Here is a 25,996-nt window from a genome sequence, read left to right as displayed (position 1 = left end):
TATCTCCCTCACTAACTTTAAGCACCAGCTGTCAGAGCAGCTCACAGATCACTGCACCAGTACACATAGCCCATCTGTAAATAGCCCATCCAACTACCTCATCTCCATACTGTTATTTATTGTTTTGCTCCTTTGCACGCCAATATTTCTACTTGCACATTCACCTTCTGCACATCTATCACGCCAGTGCTTAATTGCTAAATTGTTATTTTGCCACTATGGCCTATTTATTACCTTACCTCCCTTATCTCACCTTATTTGCACACACTGTATATAGACATCTTTTTTTCTATTGTGTTGACTGTATTTTTTGTTTATTCCGTTCCATGTGTAACTCTGTGTCACACTGCTTTGTTTAATCTTGGCCAGGTCGCAGTTGTAAATGAGAACTTGTTCTCAACTTGCCTACCTGGCTAAATAAAGGTGAAATAAAAAATACATAAATAAACTGCATTGTTGGTTAAGGGCTTGTACGTAATCATTTCCCTGTAAGGTCTACTACACCTGTTGTATTCGGCACATGTGACAAATGCAATTTGATTGCTATGCAATTTTAGCCACATTAATTTCCTTTTTGGGATCCTTATTATCCACCCGCACAGTAGGTGGTGGAACGCACATCCAATTGTTGCGTATGCCATCATACTCTAGAAGATTCATGCAAATTGGCATACGTTTGATTTGCAGCCTCATCTGCCTCAAATTACATGCAGGAAAACACCCCCAATCCTTAGACCTGTATACACTACACCGCCATGTCTCATTCCATAATTCGGATTCACTGCAACGTAGCCTATCACCATGAATGTTTCCCAGGAGCAAGTTTCTTTGACCGGGCACCCTAATCTCTTTCAGCACTTTAATAGAATAGCCACCAACAAGCCAGTAGACCAGATGTACCAACGGACATTTCGCCTCGACACTGAGAAAACTTTGAGGGCTCTTTACGTTGTCGGCACAGTGTTGAAAGTGAACCTGAACAGGTATGTGTCCATGCTACCCGACCCAGAATTGTCTCTTCAGGCGGTAGTAGCTGGGTAGCCCTATTATTGTTAGCTAGTGTAGGAGACAAGTTGACATTAAACACACTAATTTTTTTAAACTGCATTGTTGGGAAGGGCTGGTAAGCAAGTATTTCACAGTATAGTCTACACCAGTTGTATTCGGCGCATGTGACCATTTGATTACCTTTGAATTAACAGTAGCCCAGTTTGTCCCCGGTTTCCTTGTTCCGACTATCACATGAACGTGGCATAAATCCGCATTGCTTTATTTCGTTAACGAAATTGTAGGCTATATGGCTATGCTACGGTGCAATTAAAAGGTGCACTATACAGAGATCGTGCCGCCATTTCCTCGTTGCTAAAATGGTTTCAGTTCAGACATTGAAATTGTGACAAGCAAGTATACCCATACGGAAAAGTAATGTGGCCATGTGATATAATTATAAACCATATGAACGTGAAACATTTTAAATGTGATGTATTTTAACACATTTTACACTCCCATACAAAAAAAAGTACCAGTCAAGTTGAAACCTCATTTAAGGGTGTCTTTATTTGTACTATTTTCTACATTGTAGAAAATAAGACAACACATGGAATTATGTAGTAACCGAAGTGTTATCAAAACATTGAGATTCTTCAAAGTAGCCACCCTTTGCCTTGACAGCTTTGCACACTCTTGGCATTCTCTCAACCTGGAATGCATTTCAATTAACAGGTGTGCCTTGTTCAAAGTTAATTTGTGGAATTTCTTTCCATAATGCATTTGAGCCAATCAGTTGTGACAAGGTAGGGAGGGGTATTACACAGAAGATAGCCCTATTTGGTAAAATACCAAGTCCATATTATGGCAAATAAGCAGAGAAATTAGTCCATTACTTTAAGACATGAAGGTCAGTCAATACAGAACATGTCAATAACTTTGAAAGTTTCTTCAAGTGCAGTCACAAAAACCCATCAAGCACTATGATGAAACTGGCTCGCATGAGGATTCCCACAGGAAAGACCGAGTTAACTCTGCTGCAGAGGATAAATTCATTAGAGTTACCAGCCTCAGATTGCAGCCCAAATAGTCAGACAGTCCAGGTCACAACAGGTAATCCCACAGATATTGTTCTCTCTACTCCCTCTCTTCATATAGCACTTTGTTCAGGCTGATTCCTCCTTTATCCCCAAGCACTCCCTGGCTTAACGAACGACATCCTTGCCTTGTTGAGGCAGGAAGTCCATATAAGGCTCGGGGGTGGAGCTAGCGGGCTGCAAAATATCTCCCCTCAATAACCACTCTCCTCTCCTCTCACTGCTGTCTGCCACAATACATACAGTATATAAGCATATATGGGCATATGTTTCCACAATATATGCCAATATAAAACATACAGTATAAGTAATATACATATTGCCATATTACTTTCCCATATGGGTAGTGTAGAGAATCATTGTACCATCCAAACAGCTGTGAAATATATTTTCCATAACCAAAAATATTTTATTTTCAGCTGTTTTTGAAGCTCGTGAGAAAGCTCTACGACTTCTTAGACTTGCTTTCAATGAGAATGACAGATCTATAGCTCATATTTCTATGTGAATTTGTTCGGGACACCCAAAAAGTTACGTATTGTAGCTTTAAGATACAATCAAAGACAGTACAGTATGAATGTGGGCTAAAACTGCTTCTCCAATAGAAATCCCTGATCACATTTATAGGTAATGTCATGGTGACTTTGGCTAGTTAAACTCATGCGTAGAAGCACGTCTTCGGGTCTAACACGTCATCGGCTCTAAGGTCGTCTTGCACCGAACTGCCCATGTGCTCAAATATGGGTTGTCGTGTTTTATTTATTCATTCATTTGAATTGGATTAAAAATATTTACTAATGTCATGCGTTGGTAAAAATGGTTGATTTGAGGCTAATATACAATAATCTCTGTTATTGTTTGTGGAAAAATGTATCCCATTTGTTTTATTATTCAGCTATGAGTAAAATTAAGATGGCACACAAGATTGTAATAGTTACTATAGACAATTAGTCTCATGTAAAGTGGTGGTGCCATTATTTACATTTCCTTAGCCTGAGAAGTTATATCAAATGATGATGATATTTTTTCAAATGACTAATTAGGCGACATGATCAACTGATTTTGTTGTCATATATTTGGGATATTCCAACTGCATAAATAGTTGGATCATTCCCTCTATTGCACTGAAAGTACTGTTTGTGGATGGCATTTGTATTCAGCGGAGGAGTCGGACCACATGTTCTTAAGAGGGAGTCTGCATTAGTGATGTATTTCTATTAGTCAACAGACTCTTTTGTTATTCTTACAAGCTACCAATTCATATGACACCAGTCTTGCCAATCAAGGGCAAAGATACCGTGCAACTGAATTAGACGTGTTATGAACAATTATGGCCTATGATTTTGACGTTAACAGGATAGAAAAGAGTGTTAAGCCCAACACAAACCACCATTCTGAAGAAATAAACCTATCGTAGGGAATTCCAACTGGGATTTGAATCTAGGTCCAGCGACTGTCAAGCCAACACGTTAACCGTTACACCAAGAGGTAAGAACCTGTTGATGAGCTTGCTAGGTGTTGAGTTAAGGTCGCTACAATATTGTGGAACTGTCGTGCCTCTGAGGCTGTGGTTAGTATATCGGAGACTCCACAATATATTATTACACAGCAGATACAGATGGTTTCATAACAATGGTGTGTGTAAAAACGAAATGCTTCCTCTCAAGGGACATTTCTATTAGATTTTAAAAAATATATATTTTTCAACGCCGATGCCGATTATTGGAGGACAAAAAAAGCCGACACCGATTAATTGGCCGATTTAATTTTTTATAAAAAATATAAAAAAATTGTATTTGTAATAATGACAATTACAACAATACTGAATGAACAATTATTTTAACTTAATATAATACATCAATAAAATCAGTTTAGCCTCAAATAAATAATGAAACATGTTCAATTTGGTTTAAATATTGCAAAAAAAAGTGTTGGAGAAGAAAATAAAAGTGCAATATGTGCCATGTAAGAAAGCTAACGTTTAAGTTCCTTGCTCAGAACATGAGAACATATGAAAGCTGGTGGTTCCTTTTAACATGAGCCTTCAATATTCCCAGGTAAGATGTTTTAGGTTGTAGTTATTATAGGACTATTTCCCTCTATACCACTTGTATTTCATTAACCTTGACTATTGGATGTTCTTATAGGCACTTTAGTATTGCCAGTGTAACAGTATAGCTTCCGTCCCTCTCCTCGCTCCTCCCTGGGCTCGAACCAGGAATACAACGACAACAGCCACCCTCGAAGCAGTGTTACCCATGCAGAGCAAGGAAAACAACCACTCCAAGTCTCAGAGCGAGTAACATTTGAAATGCTATTAGCGTGCACACCGCTAACTAGCTAGCCATTTCACATCGGTTACACCAGCCTAATCTCGGGAGTTGATAGGCTTGAAGTAATAAACAGCGCTATGCTTGACGCACAATGAAGAGCGGCTGGCAAAACGCACGAAAGTGCTGTTTGAATGAATGCTTACGAGCCTGCTGCTGCCTACCACTGCTCAGTCAGATACTTGTATGCTTGTATGCTCAGTCAGATTATATGCAACACAGGACACGCTAGATAAACTAGTAATATCATCAACCATGTGTAGTTAACTAGTGATTATGATTGATTGATTGATTGTTTTTTATAAGATAAGTTTAATGCTAGCTAGCAACTTACCTTGGCTTACTGCATTCGCGTAACAGGCAGTCTCCTCATGGAGTGCAATGAAAGGCAGGTGGTTAGAGCGTTGGACGAGTTAACTGTAAGTTTGCAAGATTGAATCCCCCGAGCTGACAATGAGAAAATCTGTCGTTCTGCCCCTTAACGAGGCAGTTAACCCACCGTTCCTAGGCCGCCATTGAAAATAGGAATGTGTTCTTGATTTGAATTTGATTTGATTTGATTTGTTCTTAACTGACTTGCCTAGTTAAATAAAGATTAAATAAAGGTGTAAAAAAAATAAAAATAATTAAATGGGCAAATCGGTGTCCAAAAATACCGATTTCCGATTGTTATGAAAACTTGAAATCGGCCCTAATTAATCGGCCATTCCGATTAATCGGTCGACCTCTAGCATGGACCATCTCCCTGGTCCAGCCTGGAGCCCTGGACTTCAGGTATTAGGTTTTACAGCCCAAGCTTAATGTTTATAAACAGGTGTATACTTAGTATAAACACCTTGAGATGTAGTTTGATACATAGATATATATACTGTAAGTACATCCTTATTGCCAGTATTCTTGTGAAATTATACTAGTGTAGGTTGACAGTCTAGTATTTCTATGTTACTCATTTTAGAGGGATGTAGACGACATCATACCTCTACGATGACTGTAGAACTAGCACTACCACCCGTTGCCTCTGGAAATAGGAGATTATGAACTGTACTCACTGCTGGTGGTCCACTGCACTTGTTCTCTTATATTCTTTTCCTTTTCTTTCGTGTTGTTGACTGTACATTTGTTTGTGTGTAACTGTTGTTTTTGTCGCACTGCTTTGCTTTATCTTGGCCAGGTCGCGGTTGTAAATGAGAACTTGTTCTCAACTGGCCTACCTGGTTAAATAAAGGTGAAATCAAAAATAAATAAATTGTGTTGTCTCTGTTATTGCTATAGATTTGTGCAAGCAAAGCATCAGGATGTGACGTGTAACTGTCACGTGTATTTGTTTTTCCCCTAGGAGTGCCCCTCCCAGCTCCACGTACTTCTCTGTGAAATGTAGCCACAACGTGCAGTACAGGATTACCCCACCCCCAGCGAAGAGTGGACCAATCCCCACCCCTTTCAATGGGAATACAGTGCTTCTTCTCACCATGGACACTGCCAGCGAAGTGGAAAATGATAGCAAGGTAAAGTAGGCCACAGGCACAGCCATGAAAACTACCCTGAGACGTCAGTATGTGAAATCATATTAAAAGAATCCAGAGTTGACTATTCCCTCTTGTGACTGAACACGCTGCAGGGAAGTATTTAATTAAGACAAGTATCTGCAGCTCCTCAAGAGTGGCGTGCAAACCACATGGAAATGATGCCAATATGGCCCTGTCTCAACTTGATACCAGAAAATGTCAAACGTTGGAAAGTGAAGTGGTACACCACAGTGCCAATCCTATTGATTTTTTATTTAACCTTTATTTAACCAGGAAGGGCTCATTGAGATTAAAATCTCTTTTTCAAGAGCGCCCTGGCCAAGATAGGCAGCACCAAGTCATTACAAAAAAATTACAGACAGACAACATGAAAAACTACAAGTAATCTAGTAAAAACTATTGAATTCACAAGAGCATAAAACAGCAAATTAAAAACATCAACAGGTTAAGGAATCAGCCTCAAAATCCTTCATCAGCGATTTAAAAACACCAATCGGCACAATTTCTTCCAGTTTAAAAGTATTTTGTAAGGTGTTCTTCCAGTTTAAAAATATTTTGTAAGGCGTTCCAAGATGATGGCGCAGAGTACATAAAAGCCCTTTTACCAAATTCAATTCGGACATTTGGAACAGTTAGCAGGATAAAGTCCAGTGAACGAAGAGAGTACCCACCACACTTCTGAACAATAAAAATGCACAAATAAAAAGGTAGTAAACTCAAAATAACTTTGTAAATAAAAGTATACCAGTGACTGAGCCTACGAGTGACTAGAGAAGGCCAGCCAACCCTGGTATACAAAGTGCAGTGGTGCGTAAGGGTTTTGCAGTTTAAAATAAATCTCAAAGTGCCATGGTAAAGAGTGTCAATTGATCTCAAACACTGAGTGGAAGATATATATAAAATATCCCCATAGTCTAGTAAAGGCATAAATGTAGCTGATACTAGCCTCCTTCTGGCTTCAAAAGAAAAACAGGCCTTATTCCTAAAATATAATCCCAATTTCAGCTTCAATTTTTTTGTAAGTTGTTGAATATGCAATTTAAAAGAGAGGCCGTCATCAATTAAAATTCCAAGATATTGATATGAGGTTACAACCTCAATCTCCTTGCCCTGACAGGTAGTAAGTAATAGGTGAAAGGTTCAGAGGGTGATAAGGGACTCCAGGGTTATGTTAAGCCAGTGCCAGTTCCAAAATGGGCCGGGTGTCCAGATTCTCCACTGAAGTAATGTACTGTACATATCTGGACAGGAATATAACATTGAAGACCCCCATCAAAACACAACCACTGCTTTGGTCTAGAGATGTTATTACTTTACCTGTGACTTTGTAAATGTTCTCCTTTGTTGCAGCTATCGGTCATGTATTATGGAAAGAAGAAGGAGGTGTTGGGTAAAGCTGTCGTTCACCTCACTGCTTTTGGTATGTCATGCTGATGACCGGAAAGCAAACACATATAAACTACTCTGACCCCATTAATACCATACCTTTTGTACTGTAAATCTGTCGGGTGTACATTTTCGTGTTAGAGAAAATCTTCGATTGCTACATCCATTTATGGATCTTTTAAAATAATGATATACTGTATATCCATCGATTCTTGAAGAATATAACCTCATTAGCGTAGGTCTACTATCGTACTACATCAGAACCCAAAATATAAGCTTGTTTTGCTCCAGTGTTTGTAAGCTACGTAAATGAACACTCTATGGTCTCAAAACATGGTTAAAACTATAATTTGATATAATGGATGGTCATCCCTATGAATTTGTGGTTACATTTCTCTAGTGGTTACATTTCTTTAGCCCCATCCCTCAACTTTTTACCAGTGGCCTTGTTTGAACTGCAGATGGCCCCTTTAAGGTATATTTCATTGGTCTATTCTAGACCCAAAGCAGCTTATGAGCTTCAATGGCACAGAGGCCCTGTCTATCTTACAGAGATCTCCCTGGATGTTGATGCTGATCGAGATGGCCAGGTGGAGAGGAACAACCCCAACAAGGTTAGTTATATCTGCAGGGTTTGTCCAGGCTGGTTGCTTTCAGCACAGATGTCACTATCTCTGCCTCCTAACACAGCAGGACACAGGAGACACTCTAACATGAATAGGCATGTCAGAAGACTAGTGTTCATGCTATAATCCTGGAAGATTCTCAATGTATTCATAGGAAATTAAAACGTTGTACTTTTCCACTCAGCTGTAAATGTAATCTAACCTCTTGCAAACAAATTGGGAAAAGCTAATTTGACAGGGAAGTGTTTGTTTGTCCCTGAATGAGATTGTTCATCTCTCTTCAGGGATCCTGGATGTGGGGGCCTAATGGCCACGGTGCCATCCTACTGGTCAACTGTGACTCAGAACACACCTGTCGGAAGAGCCTGGACAGTGAGCATGCTGAGGTCACCAGAGTCTCAGGTATAACAACATCCAAGTCATCCTGGTCTACTGAGCTGACAGCCTTGCTGACAGTGCTGCAGGCATTGCAATAAATACACATTTAAAGGCTGCAGGTCTCTTGTGTGAATTCATTAGAGAGGAGCAGCAGTTATGTTTGTGTTGGCTAAATACAAAATTCCTGAGCTAGGAGTGTCTTGTTTGATTAGATGGATCCCTGTGTCTTGTGTGGTTGATGGGTTGACAATTGATGTACAATAATTCCAATATTTCGATATGTCAGATCTTAAAGATATGTCCCCCATGGTGCTGCGGACCAGTGGCCCTGCCAAGCTCCCAGAAGGCTACAAGCTGACCATGCACATCTCCCAGGGTGATGCAGAGTGTGTGAGGGTCTTCAGGTCCACAGCAGGCATGCACCAAACCCTGAGTGAGTCAAATAAATTATGTAATGAATCCAGTCTGTTCAGATCTTGTATGTGGTGTGTGTGGCTGTCCATGCATGTACAACAGGAGTGTCAAACACATTCCATGGAGGACCTGTTGTTTGCTGCTTTTATTTTTTTCCTTAAAGAACTAGACAACCAGGTGAGGGGAGTTCCTAACTAATTAGTGACCTTAATTCATAATTCAAGTACAAGGCAGGAACAAAAATCCGCAGACACTCGGCCCTCCGTGGAATGAGTTGGACACGTGATGTACAATTACAGTTTTATGGCTGAATATTATATTAATCGGAGGTTAGAGGTTAAAGAAAGTGTGCTTTATCATTTTACCCCAATTTTCTAAACGTTACTTAAGACAATTAAGACAAAATCAAGATGTCAATATTCTTGCAATGTTTTTTGTATAAACATTTTTAAATTACAGATTAATTGGAGCAAATTCTGAATTTGCGATGGAGTTCAGGTCCAACCTATTTTTCTTTGTTGATCCCTCCGTCTCTGAAAGAGACACATACATGTTGGAACCACACTGGGTGCCTGTGTAGCAGGTTTTGGGGGGGGTTTAAGTGCCTTGCTCAAAGGCTCAACAGTATCTAGGTTTTGATACCAGCAACGCTCTGGTTGCCAGCTCACATCCCTGTCAGACCCAGGATTCAAACTTACAGTTGCTGCTTCGCCTCTCTAACCGCTAGGCTACATGCCGTCCTGTGATTAACTTGATAGCATTTGTAAAGATCACTATGCCATATCCTGGTTGCTAATATTCTAATAGTTCATTTCAGTTTATGTGGCAAAACAAGTAAGTATAGTGTAGAGAATCCTTGTATCATCTACACAACTGTGAAATATATTTTCCATAACCAAAAATATTGTTGTTTCAGCTGTTTGAAGCTGGTGTACAAAACTGAAAGAAAAAGATGCAAAAACTAAACTTTAAAACGTGAAGCATAGAAATAGCGCACATAGACCTGATCTACCGCTTATTAGACTTGCTTTTAATGAGAATGACAGATCTTTAACTCACATTTCTATGTTAATGTTGTCAGTTCATACAAAGTGTTACATATTGCAGCTTTATGCCAGCCCTATTATTTACATTTAAAACATTTTTTACTGCAGCAGAAAACCTGTTTTACAAGAGCTTTGTGAAGGACTACCCACTAGTGGTGGGAGGTGAGGATCTGTCCAAGGAGGTACCTTGCCTCTGGGGAAACGCTGAGATGAACTTTTACGTTGAAGGCCTGAGGTTCCCTGACAAAGACTTTGAGGGCCTAATCAGCATCAACCTCAGCATGCTGGAGCCGAGCTCTCAGGTACGGTGTAATTTAACACTTTTATTGTTTGTTTGTTAGGTGTGCTTGCTGAAAGCAAAGCACAACATTAGAAACTGTTCATACTTCTTATCTAATGGCCATAGTCTCGAATGGGAAAAATTCAGGTCATAACTAGTCTTTACCGTTTAACCTAGGAACACCATTCAAACTTTAAAAGGTGCAGACCGATCTGGAATAGTGTGCTTGTATACAGCTTTTTGACACCATTTATGCTTTTGAACTATAACCATTTTCTATGTACTTAAAAGCTCCATAGGCTTGAATAGGAAGTATTTGGATTCGCCTCTGCTCTTTAACCGTTAAAGCTACAAACACAACCCCAATGTTAGCATGGGTAGACTGACTGAACTTAGATTTCTTCAACACAGCTTATTGCTACCATTCCTACTTCATAAACTAAAATGCTTGTTGTAACCCCATTCATTTAAATGGCGGAATGCAGGCTTCAATATTCTAAACTGAAATCACTGCCACAAAACTCTCAGAATATTCAAACTAAAATATTTTGAGAGCTTAAAAACACTTGGTGTGTGATGATATAGTACATACCCTAGCCAACTATATTAGCCCACTATAACCTACTATAATAATTCCACACTTACAAACCACCCCAAAATAGGTCACTATAACTGACACAGCCTATTACTACTGCCATCACTACCACTATTACTACCATTTCACAACCATAAATACTTTGACTAGCAAGCACACCACATTTACTTCAATAAATGACATTTTCTAGTTTAAAACTTCCAAGGTTATATATCTCTATCCTGGACTCTTGTTTTTTTTCTTTTCTTTTGCCAGGGCTTTCCTGAGACGCCCATCTTTACAGACAGGGTGGTGTTCCGAGTGGCTCCCTGGATCATGACACCCAACACACTCGACCCTGTAGAGGTTTTTGTCTGCAGGTGAGAGGCAATGATGACGATGAAGAAAATGATGATGATGGCATTGATGTTGATGGAAATAATGATGCCAGCTGTAAACGTACTGAGACAAGTGTTTTTGTGCATTGGTAACCCAGCACAACTGATAATGACCCGTTCTTAAAGAGAATGAGGAGGCTGGTGAAGAACAGTGGGTGCAAACTGAAGATTTGCCCTGAGGATATGAACAGAGGAGACCGTTGGATGCAGGTACTGTAAGCCGTGTGATTCAGCTTGTAATCTTTCAAGTCGTTTTGTGCTTGAAATCTTTGTCATTTGAACACTTTACAATTCCAACCTGTTTTTAATCAAAACAAAATGTCTTCCATATGTTTGCTAACCAGTGTCAATTTAAATTCTAGATACCCTCTTCTTTAAATGAAAGACATCAGAACAAAGACCAGTGTCTTGTTTCTAACTGCACTAAAAATGTATAGACATGTAATGGAGGTTTCTCTCTCAGGATGAGATTGAGTTTGGCTACATTGATTCTCCTCACCAACGTTTCCCTGTTGTTCTGGACTCCCCCCGAGACGGAGACCTACAGGACTTCCCTTATGATGTGCTACTGGTAAGAAAAGGCATTCACAACACCTAGAGTTAAAATGTTCTTATCTCTGAAATGTGAGCGGTGTGGTGGACCTGTGTCTTAACCGCTCTCTATCTGGTGCCCTCAGGGCCAAGACTTTGGCTATGTGACTAGGACAGCATATGGCAAAGAAGTGAGCAGCCTAGACTCGTTTGGTAACCTGGAGGTTAGCCCTCCAGTCACTGTAAATGGAAAGAACTACCCTCTGGGTAGGATCATCATTGGAGTGGCCTTCCCTACGTGAGTGTAACATAATACACTTTTCAAACCAATACATTTTCCCGCCAACTTTAGCATCCTACCAACGTTTTGCATACTTTTATTTATATATGAAAGGTATTGCCGGTGACAAAGCCTCTACTTTTATTTCCGCCAAATGACCTAGCCATGATTGTGGTAAAGTTCTGCCTATGGCTTAGCTTGAAATGTACTAAGGCATGTCACTTCACCCATCTCTATGCATAGCTCAACACATGTCTTGTTTTCTTAACCACCACTGGATTGATTCATAAAGAATTACTGTGGGAATAAATATTCCTAAATGACGAAAATTCTGGGATAAAATACGCTAATGCAATTGAAGGCTCTCTCAGGATCCTGAGGCTCTCATGCTTTTGAAAAACCAGATTGCTATTATTTTCTATCAGTATCATATGAAGATGGCCTACTTTCAATGTAAGACCCTACGCCTGCTCTCTAACAACGCGGAATGAGGGTAGGACAGATGATGCATGGCTTAAAAAGCACTGGCTTGCCTTGGGCTCTGTTTCAAAATATCTGTTTTATTTTTTTTATATGACAGCAGTTCCACATGTTGCCTTGAAGCAAGTTGTGTGGGAAAAATGTTATTTGTATTTTATTGTGTTGTATTTCATTATATTCTTAGCTTACTATACAATAGCCTATGTGTGATGACTGTGATTAGGGTAGCCTAAGAGTGTCTGTTTTAATTAACAAAATAAATATTGATTTCATGCATGGCGTAGCCATGTAGTATATAGGCTACACAGACCAGTATAACATAATTAAACTCAAAATTTGCCATTCTATTCTTTTGAAAATACATTTTATTACTTATGTTTCTTATGACCTAAGATGGATTAATTTTGGATTTCATTGTTATTCTGAGTATGTGGAACATTCAAATAAGTCTGTAGCCAGTGGTGATAAGGCTGTTTGACTTTTCAGGGCTACTAAGGGCCGCAACATGACCAAAGTAGTGCAAGACTTCCTGTGGGCCCAGAAAGTCCAGGAGCCCATTGCGTTGTTCTCTGATTGGCTCCTGGTTGGGCATGTGGATGAATTCATGACCTTCGTCCCAGCTCCGGACAAAAAGGTACAAATCTTCTCAAGGATTTTTTTTTTCACTCTTTCAAAGAATTCTAGTAAAATGACATTGCTCTGTAATCTAGAGTAGACATTAGTGAGATCCTTTGAGCACCAGAATTGTTCATCCCATCTATTTGCACTTGGACATGACACAGACTTTGGCTGCCCTGTGGTTATGTGATAGTGTAAAGCTCTCAGGCTGTCAAAGGAAGGGCATTGCCAATGTTGTCTTTGTCTCCCTTTTCTTTGCAGGGATTCCGGCTTCTGCTCGCCAGCCCCGATGCAAGCTACAAACTATTCAGGGGCTTACAGAATGGCGGGCATGGACAAGCCAAAATGTTTGATGGTAGGCCTTTCGTTAGGGCGGGTATTCCCAAACTGTGGTACGTACGCGCACTGCCGTCGGGGGTACGCCGACATTTTCAAACAGTCCATTTAGATTTTCCAACAGGGCTAAACATTTGGGTGAGGTTTTTTTCTCGCTTGAGTAGCCTCATTTCACTGCCAAAAATAAAATTCAACCATCTAGTGTTCAGAGAAATAACACCACAATGTCAAATAAAGGTAGCCCAGTCAAATAATGAACATCCAATCACATTAACCGTTACTCTCTTGCGGGAATTCCACTAACGGTCCGTATGTAGCCAAACGTAGCTGCTGCTCATTCCGTTTGCTAAAAAAATGATAAATGGTTTAAAAAAGTAAGGCCCGTGTCCATAGAGACACATACCTGCTCTACTGGTAGTACTGCTACTACAAGCACCTGTCGACGACACAAGTTGCTCTGCTTCCACGAGCACATCCAATGCTATCATCAGTAATTCAACATTTGTTGTTAGCCCAGCTAGCATGGACACTGACAGTTGTGAATCTGATGCAGCCGAAGAGCTACTGCACCCTTACCCAGGAAAGCACCGAACAACAGACCGGGACGTTGGACCAACGAAGAGGCGCAAATATGATGAAAACTACATTGATTTGAGGTTCACTTATATTGGGAGTAGTGCATTTCCTCAGCCACAGTGTGTAATATGTGCAAAAGTACTATCTAACAAACCTTCACTCTTGCGCAGACATTTAGAAACATAACATGCCAATTTGAAAAATAAGCAACAGGAGTTTTTTGAGCAAGAATTAAGATGACTTTCGAGTAGTAAGACATGTATAAAAGCAACAGATACCATTAATAAGAAGGAGCTAGAAGCGTCTTATATGGTGAGCTACCGAGTGGCTAGGACAGGCAAACCTGATCTGAATCTAGGATTACAGGGACTCTCCGCATCTATATTCAATGTGCAGGACAAAATTGAGGTTCTGATTAAGAAGTTGGAGCTCTTCTGTCTGCATTAACAAGGACAACACACAAGTCTTTCCATCGCTGTATGATATTTTGTGTGCAAATTAACTCAAGTTTACGGACAATGTCAAATGTGATATGGCAAAGCACCTGAGTGAGTTGGGTGCGCAATTACTCAGGTACTTTCCCAAAAAGGATGACACTAACAACTGGATTCGTTATCCCTTTCATGCCCTGCCTCCAGTCAAATTACCGATATCTGAACAAAAAAGTCTCATCAAAATTGCAACAAGCGGTTCTGTGAAAATTTTATTTAATCAGAAGCTACTGACAGATTTCTGGATTGGGCTGTGCTCAGAGTATTCTGCCTTGACAAATCGTACTGTTAAGACACTGATGCCATTTGCAGCCACCTACCTATGGGAGAGTAGATTCTCGGCCCTCACTAGCATTAAAACTAAATACAGGCACAGACTGTGTGTGGATAATGATTTAAGTCTGAGACTCTCCAATACAACCCAACATTGTAGATTATATGTATCCTTTCAAGCACACCCATCTCATTAACCTTTGGTGAGTTATTCACATTTTTCGATGAACAAATAAGGTTTTATAAATAAGATGTCTAAATAAAGAGCAAAATGATTGATTATTATATTATTATTTGTGTTATGGTGAGTGAATGAGGACCCAAAAGCGAACTAACTTAAACAGAGCTTCTTTAATAACCAAACATAGGTAGGCTCAGATAGACCGGCAGATTCCGACAGGACAGGACAAGGTTACAGCAAACATGACGATAGTCTGGCTCAGGCATGAAACACAAACAAGAATCCGACAAGGACAGGAACAGAAACAGAGAGAGATATAGGGACCTAATCAGAGGGAAAAAGGGAACAGGTGGGAAACGGGGTGAATGGGTAGTTAGAGGAGACAAGGAACAGCTGGGAGAAAGCGGGGGAGAAAAGGTAACCTAACAACGACCAGCAGAGGGAGACAGGGTGAAGGGAAAGGACAGAGACAAGACACAACATGACAGTACCCCCCCACTCACCGAGCGCCTCCTGGCGCACTCGAGGAGGAAACCTGGCGGCAACGGAGGAAATCCTCGATCAGCGCACGGTCCAGCACGTCCCGAGAGGGAACCCAACTCCTCTCCTCAGGACCGTACCCCTCCCAATCGACAAGGTACTGGTGACCACGGCCCCGAGGACGCATGTCCAAAATCCTGCGGACCCTGTAGATGGGTGCGCCCTCGACAAGGATGGGGGGGGGGGGGGGGAAGACGAGCGGGGGCGCGAAGAACGGGCTTAATACAGGAGACATGGAAGACCGGGTGGACGCGACGAAGGTATCGCGGAAGAAGAAGTCGAACTGCGACAGGATTAATGACCCGAGAAATACGGAACGGACCAATGAACCGCGGGGTCAACTTGCGAGAAGCCGTCTTAAGGGGAAGGTTCTGAGTGGAGAGCCAAACTCTCTGACCGCGACAATATCTAGGACTCTTAGTTCTACGCTTATTAGCAGCCCTCACAGTCTGCGCCCTATAACGGCAAAGTGCAGACCTGACCCTCTTCCAGGTGCGCTCGCAACGTTGGACAAAAGCCTGAGCGGAGGGGACGCTGGACTCGGCGAACTGAGATGAGAACAGCGGAGGCTGGTACCCGAGGCTACTCTGAAAAGGAGATAGCCCGGTCGCAGATGAAGGAAGCGAGTTGTGGGCGTATTCTGCCCAGGGGAGCTGTTCTGACCAAGACGCAGGGTTGCGAAAAGAAAGACTGCGTAAGATGCGACCAATAGTCTGATTGGCCCGTTCTGCTTGACCGTTAGACTGGGGGTGAAAGCCGGAAGAGAGACTGACGGAAGCCCCAATCAAACGGCAAAACTCCCTCCAAAATTGAGACGTGAATTGCGGACCTCTGTCCGAAACGACGTCTGACGGAAGGCCATGAATTCTGAAAACATTCTCGATGATGATTTGTGCCGTCTCTTTAGCAGAAGGAAGCTTAGCAAGGGGAATGAAATGAGCCGCCTTAGAGAACCTATCGACAACCGTAAGAATAACAGTCTTCCCCGCTGACGAAGGCAGTCCGGTGACAAAATCTAAGGCGATGTGAGACCACGGTCGAGAGGGAATAGGAAGCGGCCTGAGACGGCCGGCAGGAGGAGAGTTACCGGACTTAGTCTGCGCGCAGACCGAACAAGCAGCCACGAAACGACGCGTGTCATGCTCCCGGGTGGGCCACCAAAAACGCTGGCGAATGGAAGCAAGCGTACCCCGAACGCCAGGGTGGCCGGCTAACTTGGCAGAGTGAGCCCACTGAAGAACGGCCAGACGAGTAGGAACGGGAACGAAAAGAAGGTTCCTAGGACAAGCGCGCGGCGACGGAGTGTGAGTGAGCGCTTGTTTTACCTGCCTCTCAATTCCCCAGACAGTCAACCCGACAACACGCCCCTCAGGGAGAATCCCCTCGGGGTCAGTGGAGGCTACTGAAGAACTGAAGAGACGAGACAAAGCATCAGGCTTGGTGTTCTTAGAGCCCGGACGATAAGAAATCACGAACTCGAAACGAGCGAAAAACAGCGCCCAACGCGCCTGACGCGCATTAAGTCGTTTGGCAGAACGGATGTACTCAAGGTTCCTATGGTCAGTCCAAACGACAAAAGGAACGGTCGCCCCCTCCAACCACTGTCGCCATTCGCCTAGGGCTAACCGGATGGCGAGCAGTTCGCGGTTACCCACATCATAGTTACGTTCCGACGGCGACAGGCGATGAGAAAAATACGCGCATGGGTGGACCTTGTCGTCAGAGAGGGAGCGCTGAGAAAGAATGGCTCCCACGCCCACCTCTGACGCGTCAACCTCGACAACGAACTGTCTAGAGACGTCAGGTGTAACAAGGATAGGAGCGGATGTAAAACGATTCTTGAGGAGATCAAAAGCTCCCTGGGCGGAAACGGACCACTTAAAGCACGTCTTGACAGAAGTAAGGGCTGTGAGAGGAGCGGCCACCTGACCGAAATTACGGATGAAACGACGATAGAAGTTCGCGAAGCCGAGAAAGCGCTGCAGCTCGACGCGTGACTTAGGGACGGGCCAATCAATGACAGCTTGGACTTTAGCGGGATCCATCTTAATGCCTTCAGCGGAAATAACAGAACCGAGAAATGTGACGGAGGAGGCATGAAAAGTGCACTTCTCAGCCTTCACAAAAAGACAATTCTCTAAAAGGCGCTGGAGGACACGTCGAACGTGCTGAACATGAATCTGGAGTGACGGTGAAAAAAATCAGGATATCGTCAAGGTAAACGAAAACAAAGATGTTCAGCATGTCTCTCAGGACATCATTGACTAATGCCTGAAAGACAGCTGGAGCGTTAGCGAGGCCGAAAGGAAGAACCCGGTATTCAAAGTGCCCTAACGGAGTGTTAAACGCCGTCTTCCACTCGTCCCCCTCCCTGATGCGCACGAGATGGTAAGCGTTACGAAGGTCCAACTTAGTGAAAAACCTGGCTCCCTGCAGGATCTCGAAGGCTGAAGACATAAGAGGAAGCGGATAACGATTCTTAACTGTTATGTCATTCAGCCCTCGATAATCTATGCAGGGGCGCAGAGACCCGTCCTTCTTCTTGACAAAAAAAAACCCCGCTCCGGCGGGAGAGGAGGAGGGGACTATGGTACCGGCGTCAAGAGCTACAGACAAATAATCCTCGAGAGCCTTACGTTCGGGAGCCGACAGAGAGTATAGTCTACCCCGGGGGGGAGTGGTTCCCGGAAGGAGATCAATACTACAATCATACGACCGGTGTGGAGGAAGAGAGGTGGCCCTGGACCGACTGAACACCGTGCGCAGATCGTGATATTCCTCCGGCACCCCTGTCAAATCACCAGGCTCCTCCTGTGAAGAAGAGACAGAGGAAACAGGAGGGATAGCAGACATTAAACATTTCACATGACAAGAGACGTTCCAGGAGAGGATAGAATTACTAGACCAATTAATGGAAGGATTATGACAAACTAGCCAGGGATGGCCCAAAACAACAGGTGTAAAAGGTGAACGAAAAATCAAAAAAGAAATGGTTTCGCTATGATTACCAGAAACAGTGAGGGTTAAAGGTAGCGTCTCACGCTGAATCCTGGGGAGAGGACTACCATCCAGGGCGAACAAGGCCGTGGACTCCCTTAACTGTCTGAGAGGAATGTCATGTTCCCGAGCCCAGGTCTCGTCCATAAAACAGCCCTCCGCCCCAGAGTCTATTAAGGCACTGCAGGAAGCTGACGAACCGGTCCAGCGTAGATGGACCGACAAGGTAGTGCAGGATCTTGAAGGAGAGACAGGAGTAGTAGCGCTCACCAGTAGCCCTCCGCTTACTGATGAGCTCTGGCTTTTACTGGACATGAAGTGACAAAATGACCAGCAGAACCGCAATAGAGACAGAGGCGGTTGGTGATTCTCCGTTCCCTCTCCTTAGTCGAGATGCGGATACCTCCCAGCTGCATAGGCTCAGCTCCCGAGCCGGCAGAGGAAGATGGTAGTGATGCGGAGAGGGGGGCAACGGAGAACGCGAGCTCCTTTCCACGAGCTCGGTGACGCAGATCAACCCGTCGCTCAATGCGAATAGCGAGTTCAATCAGGGAATCCACGCTGGAAGGAACCTCCCGGGAGAGAATCTCATCCTTTACCTCGGCGCGGAGACCCTCCAGAAAACGAGCGAGCAAAGCCGGCTCGTTCCAGCCACTGGAGGCAGCAAGAGTGCGAAACTCAATAGAGTAGTCTGTTATGGATCGATTACCTTGACATAGGGAAGACAGGGCCCTGGAAGCCTCCTCCCCAAAAACAGATCGATCAAAAACCCGTATCATCTCCTCCTTAAAGTCCTGATACTGGTTAGTACACTCAGCCCTTGCCTCCCAGATTGCCGTGCCCCACTCACGAGCCCGTCCAATAAGGAGAGATATGACGTAGGCGACACGAGCAGTGCTCCTGGAGTAAGTGTTGGGCTGGAGAGAAAACACAATATCACACTGGGTGAGGAACGAGCGGCATTCAGTGGGCTCCCCAGAGTAACACGGCGGGTTATTGATTCTGGGCTCCGGAGATTCGAAAGCCCTGGAAGTGGCCGGTGGATCGAGGCGGAGATGGTGAACCTGTTCTGTGAGGTTGGAGACTTGGGTGGCCAGGGTCTCAACGGCATGTCGAGCAGCAGACACTTCCTGCTCGTGTCTGCCTAGCATCGCTCCCTGGATCCCGACGGCTGAGTGGAGAGGATCCGAAGTCGCTGGGTCCATTCTTGGTCGGATTCTTCTGTTATGGTGAGTGAATGAGGACCCAAAAGCGAACTAACTTAAACAGAGCTTCTTTAATAACCAAACATAGGTAGGCTCAGATAGACCGGCAGATTCCGACAGGACAGGACAAGGTTACAGCAAACATGACGATAGTCTGGCTCAGGCATGAAACACAAACAAGAATCCGACAAGGACAGGAACAGAAACAGAGAGAGATATAGGGACCTAATCAGAGGGAAAAAGGGAACAGGTGGGAAACGGGGTGAATGGGTAGTTAGAGGAGACAAGGAACAGCTGGGAGAAAGCGGGGGAGAAAAGGTAACCTAACAACGACCAGCAGAGGGAGACAGGGTGAAGGGAAAGGACAGAGACAAGACACAACATGACAATTTGTGCCCTGGTCCTATAAGAGCTCTTTGTCACTTCCCACGAGCGGGGTGTGACAAACACATTTATTAAACATAAGAATGAGTGCATCGTATAGTGTGTGTGGCAGGCTTACAATGATGTCAAAAAACAATATTTGAGAGTGCGCTGACCCTGGTGGCTAGATGGGGTATACAGCTGGAGGTTGAATGTTTGAAGGGGTATGGGACTATAAAACGTTTGGGAACCACTGTGTTAGGGGACTCATTTCAGCGTGTCTGTGTGTGTTTCACTGTATTAATAATTGTATTTGTCACTCATCAACACCAACTTGAGCTTTTCGATCCCACAGGTCTTGGAGCAGAAGAGATTACAGTAGATGAGATTTTGAGTGACGAGAAACTCAAGGCAGAAAACAACTATGTCCAGGTGAGGCCAGAATGACTAGTTACAAGCAGAGCTTTGCATGGCTTGGTATAATAACCATGCTGCCACCCTACAGAGCTGTATAGACTGGAACAGGGATGTCCTGAAGAGGGAGCTGGGTCTAGACGACGATGACATCATTGACCTGCCCATCCTTTTCCATGTGATGGAGAACAGGGCAGTGGCCTACTACCCAGACATGGTGAGAATACATTGGTTCTACACTAGAACACCTCATGCTGACCCCTAACCCAGACCCAAAGTACTTCTTACTTTATTTTTGGGACCTATTATTCTTACAGAATGGCAAACCTCTCAAAAATGCTGCCAAATCAGCTTTGTAGTTCTTTTGATGATTTTCTACATGTGATTAAGGAGTATGTTCAAGTCATCTACTACCCAAGAGGCAGTTCCTAAATGAGGCGTATGTCTCTACCTCCAGGTAAACATGATTGTGTTGGGAAAGAACCTGGGCATCCCTAAGCCATTTGGGCCCAAGGTGGATGGCCGCTGTGCCCTGGAGGCAGAGATGACCTCCCTCATGGAGGGCCTTGGACTCAGCTGCACATACATTGATGACTTTGCCTCCTACCACAAACTGCTGGGAGAGGTTCACTGTGGTTCCAACGTCCGCAGGGAACCGTTCTCCTTCAAGTGGTGGAACCTGGAGATGTGAAGGATTTGGGGGGAAGGAACGGTTGTAGTTAGAAGTGCTTGAAATAAACAGCAGTAACAATCACCAGCAGCAGTTGCCTTCAAACAACCACAGTAGTCCTCCAATGGTATTACACCTTTGTCTTTATTAAACATATTTGGCTTAATTTACAAAAGGGTGAAAAGCAATATTTACAAACAAGACTTTGGAACTTGAACAAGGGCTTAAGCGGACTGTCAACGAGAAGAGCAATACAATCACCTGAATCAAGCACATTGCAAATTAGATCTGTTGTTTGAATTGGCTGGGGGCTCAATCCAAATGTCTTGCATGTACAAACAGAACAGGACCACAGAGAAATGTGCAAATATAATCTGGAACCACCGGAGGGTGTAATCCAACTACTGGTATTCAAGCATTTTACAAAGACCAGTGAGACCTTTGTGATGAAGTTTTTTTTAAATATATTTTGAGTTTGTGTGCAATACACACTGACTCCAAAGGCTCTGTTAACATGATGAAACTTTATCATCTTTCCAATGACTTTCCAATTAATAGTGTTTCATCGTAATCTTCAGAATGGTGTTTTTATGATTAAATGCAAGACTAACTGTATTTTGGTGTAGTGTTACTTAGACAGGGATCCTTAAGATTCAACTGAAAGATTTCAAAAAGATTGTATGAAAACCGAATGTACTAATGTCACAACAGAGAAAGCACAACTAAATTCCACATTGGCTCTTCATTTCATTGAAATAAAAAGTGATGAAAACCATGCCTTCATATCAGTTATTTTCATCACATACATCAGAGGGAAAATGTCTAGATCTTTCACGAGACCCAGGTTCCATTCATAGAGAGCAGATATGTACAAATTCATAGACATCTGTTTAGTTTTACATTCAAACCAGTTGGTGATAGATTCCAGTTGGCAAAGTCCACCGTTGGATAGATTCCTTATATGAAGGGGGTTACCCTCCTACAAAGCAGCTTAGCACAATCATCAAAAAGGCAACTTCAAGACTTGTCACAGTGTAATTCTTTTTAGAAATAAGTCAGATTTTCAAACTATCAGCAATCTGAAAACGTAGTGCCGGTTTCCACATCTACACAATGTAGCCCCATCTTTCTCAATCAAAACCTATATGAAACTGATAAAGTGATTGTATATCTGCATTGTGCACTGAATTTGGAGAAGTTGACTGATTTGACTGGTTTGGAGTAACACATCACAGGAACAGTCCAGGGACAACACCTATTTCGAGCATGGTACCAGTTGACTGGGGGTTGCAAGCAGATTTACACCATGCACAGTTGTATACACATCCAAACACATACTTTATTCCAAACCACAAGCTTGATTTAAAGAAAAGCTGAAGACTATAGTCACTGGACAGTAGCTTGACTTTGGAGGCTGTCTGCTTTGGTTAGGTCACCTTGGTGGAATGTCTGTGCGGTATTATCTACAGTATGGAACAGGGACGAAGACTGATGACTCATTTAGTTTGGACACTGGACCTTATCCAGTAATTCAATACTTCATGTTTTTTGCTCAGCTTAAATGGCATGAAATAGGATGAGCATAATTGTTGAGTCAGTAAAAGATTTTCCATTTTCCAACATCAACTGTGATTGTACAGTTTGTCAGGGGAAGTAGTGAAATTGAAACCAGCAGCAGCATGATGACAAAAGTACCTTCTATTAAAAACATGTAACATTTACTAAAAGTTTCTAGTCAACACCCACCATTACACTCATAATTGAAACACAAGGATTGATGTGACAAAAAAGGATCCAGGACACCAAGAGTAACACATGTACAGTATCATGGTGGAATGTGAGGTTGATGGGTGCAATAATGTAATTTCTTCCCACAATGGCAACAGGACAACACCCTTATATCCTCCTCATGCATTCCTCCTTAGCCTAACAGAATGTCCTGTTGTACCTCACACATGGTCAACGGCTCTCCTGCAAAACCAATCTATTGAACGCATAAGATCCACCCCTGCTTCGACTTTCAAAACAATCAACAATGCCATTGAGAAGACAAGGGAGTGTATACAATGAGAAACCACATGAACAGATACAGGCTAAGCGAGCCAACAGACGACAGCCAGGGGCGATGCTGTGTGAGTGGCATTCCTTTTGGGTGGGGTGCGGGACACTCCTCTCCTTCACCCCTCGAGGCATGCTGGGAGTCAGCCACATAGAGTTGGAATGAGGGAGGGCTGTAAGTGCATGTCCATGGACCTGGCTGTACAGACTAGACCAGCCTACACCAGGTCTGCCTGTCCCAGCAACTAGCTCTGATCCTCCTCTGCGTCTGTGGTGGAAAACACGTGTGCTTGCTTCATCTCCTGCAGGGGGTGCCTCTTATGGGAATGCTGTGAGAGGAGAGAGAGACTGGGGTCAGACCCTATCTGGTCATCACACATAACCAATCCAAAAACAGACATGAGTAACACATGGTTAGTTACATCTACTGACTTGGAAAACTCCAGGTACCTGCTAATGGACACCCATGTAGTGATCAATGGGGAGAGGCTAACAATTCTGGACACACAGACAGACACAGAAAGAGAATGACAAGGTTAACAAAGACCACAATTACTGAACAACAATGAAGGGTAAGTTTATACATTTATAAGCCCATTTATTAACACCAATATATACCTGTATGTCAGTGGAGGCTGCTGAGGGGAGGTCGGCTCATAATAATGGCCTGAAAGGAGTGAATGGAATGGCATCAAACCATGTGTTTGTGTTTGATACCATTTCACTTTTTCCACTCCAGCCATTACCACAAACCCAATTAAGGTGCCACCAACCTCCTGTGCTGTATGTTAGCAGAATGAAATCTGTATTTGATTGTTTTCCATTGTACACATCTAGTACAGTGAACGAGCGTAGATGTTACAGTGGATCTGATTATTAAAATAGTATAACCAATCTTACCGATGATGACTTATCCTGTGACCTCTCTGTCTTGTCTCGGCTCTCTGCCCTTTTGAGCTCTACCCTTTTGCCCCCCTCAGTCTGATGGGGCAGTGCAGGTGCTGTCAGGGAGGGGCAGACGATGGGCCATCATGACAAACTAAACTTTTGAAGCCTTATGGCAGTATTGAAAACACTATTAAAAACCTCACCTGGAGAGCTGACCTGGCTGGTTGCACTAGTATTGCGCATACTATCCTCTACCCAGGAGACGTACGCAAATGAGTCCTTCTTGTGTGGTGTTCCAGAAGAGCATAGACTCTCCTGCAACAAACAAAAACACAAGAGCAAATGTCAGTCAGGATCTTTTTCGAGTGTGTGTCACAATTATATAGACATGAACCTCTATGTTACGGTGTGTTGTATGTTAGTGAGTGAGGGTGGGTGGGAAAACAGTGGCACCTACCAGTCCAGTGTTGTATTCCTCGATGCACACATTATCGTGTTCCTCCACCACACTGGCAAAGCTGCTAGCATTGGATGAGGAGCGGGACAGGTCCTGGGCCTCAGGGATGTATGGAGCCCTGCAACAGATGGCGGAACTACACACCTGGGTCACTCTGGGGTGACAGGTAGCCTACCGGTTAAGCACGTTGGGCCAGTAACTGAAAAGTCGCTGGTTTAAATCCACGAGCCGACAAGGTAAAAAAAATCTGTTGATGTGCCCTTGACCAAAGCACTTAACCCGAATTGTTCCTGAATAAGAGAGTCTGCTTAAATGACTAAAATGTAAATGACCACTCTAATACACATTGCAAAAAGTACAAACTAAACAAGCCAAAAAATCTTATATTGAGTGATAATTCACTTTTTTCCCTTTTCTAGTTGTTTCTTATCAAGCTAAATTATCTATCGTCATTGTCATATAATCTTTTTTTTTAAACCTAAAACAGGCTAAATACAAATAAATTATATTATTTCAAGATATTTGACCTTAATCATCATATGAAGGTAAATTATCTTGAAAAATTCTTGAAATATTATAAATGATTTTATATAAACACATTCTTCAGCCTGGGTTCAACTGAGCCCTTTTGCGTGCTGTCTATTCACCTGGTCCTTGTGGTGGGCATCTCTGGTGAGCTCTGATTGGATGAGTTCTCTGATTTGGGGTCCTGGGAGATGTGTCCACTGTCTGGGGTCCTCTGTGTGCTGGGGGACACTTCCCGACTGAGGGAAATAGAGAGAGAGAGATCAGAGTGTGCAGTCACAGCAGCAAGATTTGTGACATGTTGCAACAAGAAAAGGGCAACCAGTGAAGAACAAACACCATTGTAAATACAACCATATTTATGTGTATTTATTTTCCCATTTGTACTTGAACCATTTGCACATCGTTACAACACTGTGTATATACACTGCTCAAAAAAATAAAGGGAACACTAAAATAACACATGCTAGATCTGAATGAATGAAATATTCTTATTAAATACTTTTTTCTTTACATAGTTGAATGTGCTGACAACAAAATCACACAAAAATTATCAATGGAAATCAAATTTATCAACCCATGGAGGTCTGGATTTGGAGTCAAACTCAAAATTAAAGTGGAAAACCACACTACAGGCTGATCCAACTTTGATGTAATGTCCTTAAAACAAGTCAAAATTAGGCTCAGTAGTGTGTGTGGCCTCCACGTGCCTGTATGACCTCCCTACAACGCCTGGGCATGCTCCTGATGAGGTGGCGGATGGTCTCCTGAGGGATCTCCTCCCAGACCTGGACTAAAGCATCCGCCAACTCCTGGACAGTCTGTGGTGCAACGTGGCGTTGGTGGATGGAGCGAGACATGATGTCCTAGATGTGCTCAATTGGATTCAGGTCTGGGGAACGGGCGGGCCAGTCCATAGCATCAATGCCTTCATCTTGCAGGAACTGCTGACACTCTCCAGCCACATGAGGTCTAGCATTGTCTTGCATTAGGAGGAACCCAGGGCCAACCGTACCAGCATATGGTCTCACAAGGGGTCTGAGGATCTCATCTCGGTACCTAATGGCAGTC

The 25,996-nt window shown here is 43.1% G+C and overlaps 2 protein-coding genes across 10 annotated transcripts in view; one reads left to right on the top strand and one right to left on the bottom strand.

Annotated features, from left to right (window-relative positions):
- The first annotated feature begins 725 nt into the window (after positions 1–725).
- On the top strand, positions 726–21,769 carry LOC139413434 (protein-arginine deiminase type-2-like). 2 transcript variants are annotated; one of them, XM_071160814.1, is made up of 16 exons: positions 726–983; positions 5,751–5,919; positions 7,291–7,360; positions 7,879–7,940; positions 8,237–8,354; positions 8,617–8,763; positions 9,899–10,092; positions 10,921–11,024; positions 11,141–11,252; positions 11,506–11,613; positions 11,720–11,871; positions 12,820–12,967; positions 13,213–13,306; positions 20,269–20,345; positions 20,419–20,544; positions 20,785–21,769. In XM_071160814.1, exons 1-16 carry the CDS (start codon positions 802–804, stop codon positions 21,016–21,018), a joined length of 2,097 nt encoding a protein of 698 aa, XP_071016915.1. In that variant the 5' UTR covers positions 726–801; the 3' UTR covers positions 21,019–21,769. The 2 variants fall into 2 exon arrangements, with proteins under 2 accessions (XP_071016915.1, XP_071016914.1); XM_071160813.1 differs by having other exon boundaries at positions 788–983; positions 9,902–10,092.
- The window catches only part of LOC139413432 (rap1 GTPase-activating protein 1-like), a 39,214-nt gene continuing 34,340 nt past the window's right edge, over positions 21,123–25,996 (bottom strand). For 5 of the 8 annotated variants that reach the window (XM_071160809.1, XM_071160811.1, XM_071160808.1 and 2 more), the window contains 5 exons: positions 25,048–25,164; positions 24,401–24,536; positions 24,147–24,258; positions 23,956–24,056; positions 23,166–23,384 (listed from right to left, as the gene is read on the bottom strand). In XM_071160809.1, coding sequence (XP_071016910.1) covers positions 23,301–23,384; positions 23,956–24,056; positions 24,147–24,258; positions 24,401–24,536; positions 25,048–25,164 — 550 coding nt within the window. In that variant the 3' untranslated portion in view covers positions 23,166–23,300. Of the gene's footprint in view, positions 23,385–23,505; positions 23,554–23,955; positions 24,057–24,146; positions 24,259–24,400; positions 24,537–25,047; positions 25,165–25,996 lie in introns of all 8 variants that reach the window. The other 3 variants (XM_071160810.1, XM_071160807.1, XM_071160806.1) reach the window with 2 other exon arrangements.

Source organism: Oncorhynchus clarkii, chromosome 7 (assembly GCF_045791955.1).
Source record: "Oncorhynchus clarkii lewisi isolate Uvic-CL-2024 chromosome 7, UVic_Ocla_1.0, whole genome shotgun sequence".
Taxonomy (NCBI): domain Eukaryota; kingdom Metazoa; phylum Chordata; class Actinopteri; order Salmoniformes; family Salmonidae; genus Oncorhynchus; species Oncorhynchus clarkii.
Note: the sequence above shows the minus strand (reverse complement) of the source record. Positions and strands in the feature narration are given on the sequence as shown.